Source organism: Eurypyga helias, unplaced genomic scaffold, assembly GCF_000690775.1.
Source record: "Eurypyga helias isolate BGI_N326 unplaced genomic scaffold, ASM69077v1 scaffold19746, whole genome shotgun sequence".
Taxonomy (NCBI): Eukaryota; Metazoa; Chordata; class Aves; order Eurypygiformes; family Eurypygidae; genus Eurypyga; species Eurypyga helias.
In genome coordinates, this window is record NW_010258984.1 from 18881 (window position 1) to 27685 (window position 8805).

The 8805-nt window shown below is 53.9% G+C and overlaps 1 protein-coding gene across 1 annotated transcript in view; it reads right to left on the minus strand.

Annotated features, from left to right (window-relative positions):
- Positions 1 to 7896, minus strand: part of TRAM2 (translocation associated membrane protein 2) — a gene marked incomplete at its 5' end in the record, with an annotated part of 8260 nt that extends 364 nt beyond the window's left edge. The window contains 9 exons of the mRNA XM_010154555.1: positions 1 to 91; positions 1358 to 1516; positions 1653 to 1757; positions 2410 to 2480; positions 2609 to 2693; positions 3241 to 3299; positions 5014 to 5130; positions 5353 to 5462; positions 7833 to 7896. The exon at positions 1 to 91 is cut by the window's left edge and continues 64 nt beyond it. Of these exons, the coding sequence (XP_010152857.1) occupies positions 1 to 91; positions 1358 to 1516; positions 1653 to 1757; positions 2410 to 2480; positions 2609 to 2693; positions 3241 to 3299; positions 5014 to 5130; positions 5353 to 5462; positions 7833 to 7896 (861 nt within the window). The remainder of the gene's footprint in view (positions 92 to 1357; positions 1517 to 1652; positions 1758 to 2409; positions 2481 to 2608; positions 2694 to 3240; positions 3300 to 5013; positions 5131 to 5352; positions 5463 to 7832) is intronic.
- Between the last annotated feature and the right edge of the window lie 909 nt (positions 7897 to 8805).

Genomic DNA, 8805 nt, shown 5'->3' on the forward strand with positions numbered 1-8805 from the left:
CCAGTACTCCCGCCAGCGCCGCAGCTGGAAGTGGATGAAGCGCCACATCACCGAGGCCTGGAAGAGGCACACCAACAGCAGCACACTCATTCTGGTAGGGGCGGAGAAGAAGCAGGCTGAGAACAGAGGAGCCAGGCCACCATCAGCCCAGCCTTTTACCTACAACGGGGCTCATGGCTGAGGTCCCCTTGGGTGGCTGTGCCATCCCTCCAACCACCATCTCTGCTTTCTGCCAGCCTCTGAGCTCAGGGAAGCCCCTTTACACGCCCTGCCCACCATACAGCTCTCAGGTGCTTGGGACATTGCTGACTCTTAAGACTTCAGGGCAGGAATGGATGAATAGGATCATCTCAACCAGCACTGCCCTCTCCTATGAAGAAAGGCTGAGAGAATTGGGCTTGTTTAGCCTGGAGAAGACAAGGCTCTGGGGAGACCTCATTGCAGCCTTCCAGTACCTGAAGGGACTACACGGAAGCTGGGGGGGACTTTTTCCAAGGGCCTGTAGTGACAGGCCAAGGGGTAACGGGTTTAAACGGAAAGAGGGAGATTGAGATTGGACATCAGGAAGAAGTTCTTCCTGGAGAGGGGGGTGAGGCACCTGGACACGGTGCCCAGAGAAGCTGTGGCTGCCCCATCCCTGGAAGTGTCCAAGGCCAGGCTGGATGAGGCTTGGAGCACCCTGGTCTAGTGCAAGGTGTCCCTGCCCATGGCCGGGGGGTTGGAACTAGATGATCTTTAAGGTCGCTTCCAACCCAAACCAGAGTCTGCATGGTCAAGGTAAGACATTCCCAGCTGCTCTGTACAACTAAAAGGTGGATGTCACTGGATAGGAGCTAAGAAAGTCCCCCAAACCCTCAGGTGTCCATGGCTTCAAAAAGCTTGGGAATGACCAAGCACCTATCCCAGCAACTTCTGAACTGACCCTACAGCTGCTGTACGGGTGCGAAAGGCTCCCAGTCTTGACAAACAGACTGCAAGACCTGAGGAACTCATCCCACCCTCTGCCTCCCACATCAGCAAGGCAGCAAAACATGCCCGAGCAGAAGGGAAAATGCCTTTTCACTGACCACGTCCATGCAAGCGCAGTTACAGGTGCGGAAGGGAAAGCCTGCAAGCCCTTCTCTAAGACAGGCTCGTGCTTTTAAACTTCACTCAGTGAACAACTTATTTACTGGCTTCTCCCCTCCATCATGGCTCCGTAGCATTTAACCCTTCCTTGCTCCCTCCACACCCTCCCAGCTCGCTAGGACCTTTCCTAAAGGGAACCTAGACCAGATCCCCACTAACATTTTCAAACTCTGCAAACACAACCTTGGGATAACACAACCAAGGAAGATGCAGTAAGGGATGTTCCTACCTGAAGAGGATATTGTTGAAGAGAAAGCTGAAGAAGTTCCCTCTCTCGAGGTCAAGGGCCTGGTTCTCCACCCGCGGCAGCCCGAAGCCGATGACCAGGATGTACAAGGTGAGGGTGAAGAGCCTGGTGACCACGAACACGACAGCCCAGACGTTAAACCTGCAGAAGGGCAAGCAGAGGTGTTGGCAGGAGAGGCCTCCAGCGCGGAGCTGGAAGGTGAGAGAGAGCCCCCTGTCACGCTGATGGCTCTCCTGGGCACTGGGGGATGGAAGCCGTGGCCAGCTCGCCTGCTTACAGCTTCTCGTTGTTCTCATCCGTGAAGTAGACCAGCCGGGCCATGTGGAAAAAGAATTCGGCTAAATACTGCAACAACAAGAGGATCAGCCCAAGGCGGGTTAAGCTAGGAGGGAAAAGAAAGAAAAATGCATCACTGGGCTGGTCAACCTCAGTCCTTCATATCCAGCAACAGCATCTCCTCTGCCATCCCTGAGCTGCAGCAAGCACCAGCCCAAAGCACTTGGGGTAGGACCGCAGTGGGGGAAATCCCTGTCCCCAAAACATCAAAGTGGCCCAAACCAGTCACAGAGCTGGGATGGGTCCGACACAGAGCCCTAACCGCTGGCACTGCTGCTCTGCGAAGGGAGAATAAGAGCTTCCCCACCCTTGCCATGCTGGGAGAGCACCCCAGGGTGCTTCCCACACCCAGGGGAGATGCACCCACCAGCCTGCGTTTTGGGTCCCTGGTGAACATTTGGTTTGCACCGCAGAATCATAGAACGGTTTGGGTTGGAAGGGACCTTACGTGAGTGCACCACCCTGTGCACACATGTAACATCAGTGAACTCCCTCAAAATCAGCTCTGCGAAACCCGTGTGACTAACGGCCTGCAGTCGGGAGCTCAACTTCAATACCACCAGCTTTTTAAACACTTGCCTTTACTCCCTTTAAGCCCCCAGGGTGCTTCCCTTCCCTTCCCGGGTGATTCGCCCTGCAAAAGGACCCGCTCAGCCCCATCCGCCGCGTGGGACGGGATGCCGAGGCAGCCGACTCACTTGAGGAGGTACGCGCCGGCGATGTGCAGCAGGTAGAGCGCGATGCACCGCAGCTGGCGGGGGATCTCCTCCTACCAGGGGCAGAAAGCCACGTTAACTCCTTGCCCCTCTTCGTCCGCCCTCTCCCAGAGCTTGTTTTCCCCGAAGCTGGTGGGCAAACCACCTCAAGCGTCCCCAGGGCATGCGGGAAGGCTCTCACCTTGCGAATTTTTTGGAAGTAGAGTTCTGGCAGGGCGTGCAGCCAGTATGCCAGCTGGCACAGGTAGAAAAACTTCACCTGGAACCTGAAATGCAGGGACAAGTCACGTGAGCCAGCCTGGAACCTAGGCACCAGGGAAAAGTTCCCTGCTGCACAGCACCAGGCAACCCCTACACTGCTTTGAAGCCATGGGATTTAGAAATTTCAGCCCATTTCTGGGCTGAAATTTTATGTTGAGCCGAGCTAGCTGCGCCTGGAGTTTATCCAGATACTTGTGCTTCATGCTCTGAGCAAACCTCACTCTTGCAAAACCCAAGAAGGGAGGATTATCCTCCACTTTGTTTCTGCTAAGAAAAATGGAGAGCAAAGCGACTTGCCTGAGGCGATGCAAGCGGGAAGCAGCCAAGATGAATAACCAAGCCCCAGGGACCTTCCTCATGGAGGAAACCTTCTGGAAACACCCTCCCCAGGGCCACAAACGAGATATCCACTGGGATCTCACTGCAGCATCCCTGCAGCAGGGTGCGTGCAAAGGACGCTGCACTGTCAGCACCCCACTCCCAGCCACAGGGAAAACCATATAGAGGAAGGAAGAGGTCAGCCCAGAACAAAATGCCCTTGTCAGTGCTTACGGAAGATAAACATGTGGGTAGTTTTCCCACAGACTCCGGGGGTTTGATATGTGTCCTTCCTGCAAAACAGAAAAGATGCAAACCTTCAGCGAAAGAAACAGACAGCGCACGGTTATGACAGGGTGGGCTAACGCTACAGCGAAACCAGGAACTGGGATGACACTCGAGTCCTCTCAGCCTCCAGTAAAAACTGTGTTCCCTGTACAAGCCAGGGGTCAGCTCTCCAGAGCTCAGGTACACTCAGGGGTCTCTAGCACCCCACTCAAGTTTCATGGGTTTGGGGGTTGAAGGCCGCTTGCTCGGTTGCACAGAGAGCCCCAAATAGGATGCTTTGGGCATTGGGCAATGCAAGAGGGATGCTCTGGGGGTGGGGGGGTGGAGCTGCTGGTAGCACAGCTACAATCAGATTAGGATGCTTTGGGCATTGGGCAATGCAAGAGGGATGCTCTGGGGGTGGGGGGGTGGAGCTGCTGGTAGCACAGCTACAAGCAACCATGTGCATGGTCCGTGGGGGCTTCTTCCCCATTGCCATTTCCAACCTGAGTATCACTTAAGCAAAGAGAAGTACTTCTGAAGAGAAAGGGGAACAGAAAACGCCTACAAAAATCATTTAATATGCACTGCATGGTTTAATTTTCCACCTGCCGGCATTCTCCTACAGCCTCTTCCCTGCTTGCAGGGCAGGTGACAGCATGGGGCTCCCTTCTCGTTCCATGCTTGCACAGCACCTGCCCGAGGGGTGCTGCACTGGGCTGTGCAAAGACGTGCTGGCATGGAAAATTCATCTTGCCCAGGACCACTGTCCATCACCATTGTCCATACCCTGTCTTCTCTAAGCCCTTTTTTCATCTGGGGGAGCCCAGGGGAGGTGCGAGTTCTGCAAAGGGTGACCTGCTCTGCAAACGCGGGGCATTTGGGGAGCCCATCACGGCTTTGCACAGGAGGCTACAGCCCTGGAGCTGGTGAGGGATGGGTCTGGCGCTGGGTGAGGGCAGCCCAAAAACACTGCCCTCGACAGTAGGGAAGGAGCAGTGTCAGCAAGTCCCCAGAAGTGCTGGCAGGATCCTCTGAGCAGCTGCCCCTGAGCACCCATCCCCACCACTGCCGGGGCCACAACTGAACCCCCACAGCCACCCGGAGCTTTTACGAGGGCCTGTAGTGACAGGACAAGGGGTAACAGGTTTCAATTGAAAGAAGGGAGATTTAGATTGGAAATCAGGAAGAAATGCTTCCTGGGGATGGTGGGGAAGCACTGGAAGAGGTTGCCCAGAGAAGCTGTGGATGCCCCATCCCTGGAAGTGTCCAAGGCCAGGCTGGATGAGGCTTGGAGCAACCTGGTCTAGTGGAAGGTGTCCCTGCCCATGGCAGGGAGGTTGGAACTAGATGATCTCTAAGGTCCCTTCCAACCCAAACAATTCTGTGATTCTATGAATCAGTTCACATTGCTAAAATAGCTGTCCCTCTCCAATGCTGCCTATTCTTCCCAAAAATGAAACACTTCCATTCTCAATTTTTCTCCCAGAGGTTATGGGTTGAAACACCCCCAATGCAACCCAAGGCACAGTGTGTTTTTTCTCTGCTCTCAGTATTCCCCTCACCAAGAGAGAGATCACAAACATCTACCCATTAGCTCCACATCCCTGTAAAGGGCATCCGAAAACCCCAAGGCACTGAACTCCAGTAAGAAGGAAAACAAGGCTGAGAAAGAAGGCAGGGCCTGGAGCAGTGAATGGAGATAACAGGGCCAGGCAGGATTCCTGACCCATGCCTTACCGTCACCACGACGTACAAGCACCAAATCACAGAGGTGAGGTGGAAGGCAACCAGCTGCCCTGATTCATTGAACTTGCTGTGTTTGACCTTGGAGAGATGGAGACGCCTGTTGATTTTCTGAGAAAAGAGAGAAGGGAGAGAAAAGGAACAAGAAAACATAAGCCATTGTGTCAACAAGTCTCCCTCCTCCTCTCCATCCCAAGCAGCCCTCGGAGATGAAGGCTCAACTCATCACCAACCCGCTGACCACCCCCAGGGCAGCGTTAAATTGCAGCAGGACCACACACCCCCAGGCTACATGAGATATTTTGGCAACTCAACACCCCAAACAGCACTCACATCCAGGGCGTACTCCTGCACCACCGCATGCAGGATGATGGCGACAAAGATGTAGAAGAGGATGGTGACCAGGTCTTTCAGCCCGTAGTGATACTGGACCTGCTCCCCATCTGCAAAGAGACCAAACAGTGGATCAGAATTCTCCTGACCTGATTTCCAGGTAAGGGCTTATGGGTTAGTGGCGGAGGCGCTATTCCCAACGTGCAGCTTGGATGGGGCCATCAAAGAGGTGGAGACAGAAAGAGGTCATGACTGTGCCAGTGGCTGGAAAAAAGGGCTGTAGTCTGAGTCAGAGAGTGGATGGTTTCCCCTCTAGTAGTTACACACCTCGAGAGAGGTGACACCCCGGATACTTCAAGCTTCTCCTGACAGAGGTGAGGGGTTGGGAACAGCCTGGCTGTGGAGACAGGAATTTCCCAGCCTGGAGGGATGGAGACACAGAGGCAGCATGGAAGCAGGTGATGGGCAGGCAGAGCTTGCTCTGCCCTCAGGGACACTCCCTTGGGAGCAGTAGGGATGGGATTTCCACCCCTTCAGTTATCATCCAACACCCAGTCTCTCCCACTCACCCCTGAAAGCTGCTGGAGCAGGATTTAGCTGCCTAAATGCAGATACTTTGTGCTATTAAGAGATATGAGACAGCAGCACGGGGCTGGAGGATGAGAAATAGGACCCATGGGAGGGCCTACTCTTCTGGAGCAACATGAGACCCAACAGCACCCAAAATACCCCAGACATATGCATTTAGACAACTATTTGTAGCCCAGCAGCTCATGGGTAAGAAGCAGAGCCAGGGGAAAGCTGCTGTCCTCGCAGCATGCTGCAGAAAGCACCGCAATAAGATGCTCAGCCCACCCCCTTTCCCTGATCCTGACCATCCTCTCCTGTCAACACTGGGACGCGACTTGTCTGCCACCAGCCCTGTTTACCCTTCAAGAAAACTTCAATCCACATTTCCAAGATCTGAGGTTTAAATAGGATTTATGAAAACACCCGAAGTAAGGATGTGAAAACACTTGGTCCTTAGGAGCCCCCCAGCTGGGTGCTGTGCAAACCCACTGGTAAAAACGCTGCCTGTATCACAGAGCTCATAACCCCAGTGTAAGATAACATATAGAATTGCAAGTCGAAAGGAAACAATATTATGCACATGTACAATTGCTCTGTCTGCTCTCTCTAGGGCATTTCAGAAGCTGCTTTAGCAGGAGCTGTGTGTGCACTGAGCGCTGGAGACGAGAGCGAGATCTGCCAGACCATGGCATCCTGGTCATGAGAGATGTGAAATGCCCTTGGGAAAACGCCGGGTGAGCAATAACCCTTCCTCCCAGCACGCTTGCTGCACCAAAGTCTCTTTCCCCATGGCCTCAGCTAGCTCATGCACTATACTGATACCCCAACACCTGGTCCTGGTGAAATGGTTATATGCTCCCCCGAGATTTCTGCTAGCAGGGAAAAATAAATCCCTTAGCAAGGGCAGCAGAAGTTGTCTGGACTGTAGCACAGGGGAACACGGACCACAATTTAATCTGGAAGCTGGATGACTTCTTCAGCCCCGACATTCGAAGATTTTAAAGGCAGACCTTTTATCTTCCGCGTGTCTGCCTCATCCTATTTTCACTAATCCCAACAGCCCCGCTCTTCTCTTGGATGATTACTCAAACACTTCCAATTAACTGCACTTTTCTGCCACCAAGCCAGGCTCTGTGCCCCAGGCGTTTGGCCCGTCCTAAGCCCAGGGTTTTATTCAAACCACCTCCTGCTGCCTCCACGCCAGAGCCCAGGTCGCTGCCAGCCTCGGAGAAGCAATCTCGGCTAGGAGGTAGCAGCTAGCAGCCAAAACACAGACACTGAACCTCTAGCTGCCTCCTGCCTGGGAGCTGGGGCACATCCTCTGGTCCATTGGGCTCAGCACCACACCAGCTCCGAGCCTTCTTGAATTACTCTCCATGTGCATTGGGATCATAAGCTGCCCGGAGCAGGGATGCTGTGCTCCATGTGCATCTCCACACCCTCACCGTGTGCCATTCCCAGTAAATAAAGCAAGACAGGAACTACCTGTGCAGCATCTGTTGCTTAGCAAAGAGCTCAACCTCCTGAGCTCCTCAGCAGAGCTCCTCTGGGCATGCAAGCAGGCAATTTGATCTTGCCTACACAGGCTTGGAGGAGGATCCTCACCCTGCAAAGCCACCTGGCCACAGCAGAAACAGGGTAGAGAAGAATCCCTAAAACACCTCCCCCTGCCCTGAAAGCATTTCTTCCCAGCCTCGGCAGCACAAGGACTGGCAGACATGATCAGCATGCTCCGAGCCACTCAAACCTTGGTTTTCCCCCACATTTCTTATTTTTAAAGTCCCCTTTATTTCCAGGCAAGGCCCCAAGCAGAGCGCATCAGTAGAGGGTGAGCCCAGGCCAGCTGGCAGCCAGGGTTTGGGGCAGACCATGGCTCGACCCTCCCCTTGGGGTACCGCCGCATCTCTTACCTGCTGTAGGCACGCTAACGTTATACTGAGGTAAGATAAACAGGAAGGCAGTCTTGGCTGTAACCTGGGAGAGACACAGAGAGGGGAAAAAAAGGCAATCAGTTGTTGAATCCATTCCTCTATCACCATTTACTTGCCTTTCCTACTGTGCTGGGCAAGGCAAATCATCCATCCAGGGAGACGTGCAGGCACTGGCTTCACTCACAAAAGCGCCTTTCAGGAATTGGTTTGCCAACCAAGACTTGGGATTTGGGAAGGAGAAAGGGGTGGATGAAAGAGGGAGAAACCTGGAAAGGCAATGCTGCTGTAAAAGCCACCAGCCAGGCTGACCAGGGAAGCTCCCCTCGAGGATGAGCATCCCTCCAGCAGCACAGACCATCACCACGTATGGCTCAGGGGACACTGGGAACCCGACCCACCATGCCATTTACATTAATTAAAACCATCCCTCATTCCCATCTGCTGCGGGCAGCCATGCCAGGAGCTGCCAGGTAGGGATGGCAGCACCTGAGCAAGCTCAGAGGCTGCAAAGCCCCATAGGCTACACATGGGTTTAGTCCCTGCATTTTTGTGGGGACTCCTCTAAGAACAGCAGCCAGGGCACCAGTGAGGCTGGACCCCTTTAGAGACCGTGTAGGTGCACACGAGGGTCCCATGGGGCAAGGATGTCCAGCATCGCAGGCTGGCCCATAACGGGAAAAAGAAGCCTGGGATGAGACATCAGGTCCCCTACGAGGGCTGTGCTGTTTGCTTTTCATTCACTGTTTTAATTCAAAGGAACGATCCCCGCAGCAGCAAAGCAGGATGGTTCACAGCGCCGGGGCAGAGCCCAGCATCCCATCCCCATGCCATCTGCAGGATGCCCCAAAGCAGCATCTCCAAGACCGATGCACCCTCGAGCCAGGGCCACAGCAAAACCCAGTGCACAGACATCCGATGCCAAACATGCCGTAATTATCATAGAATCATAGAA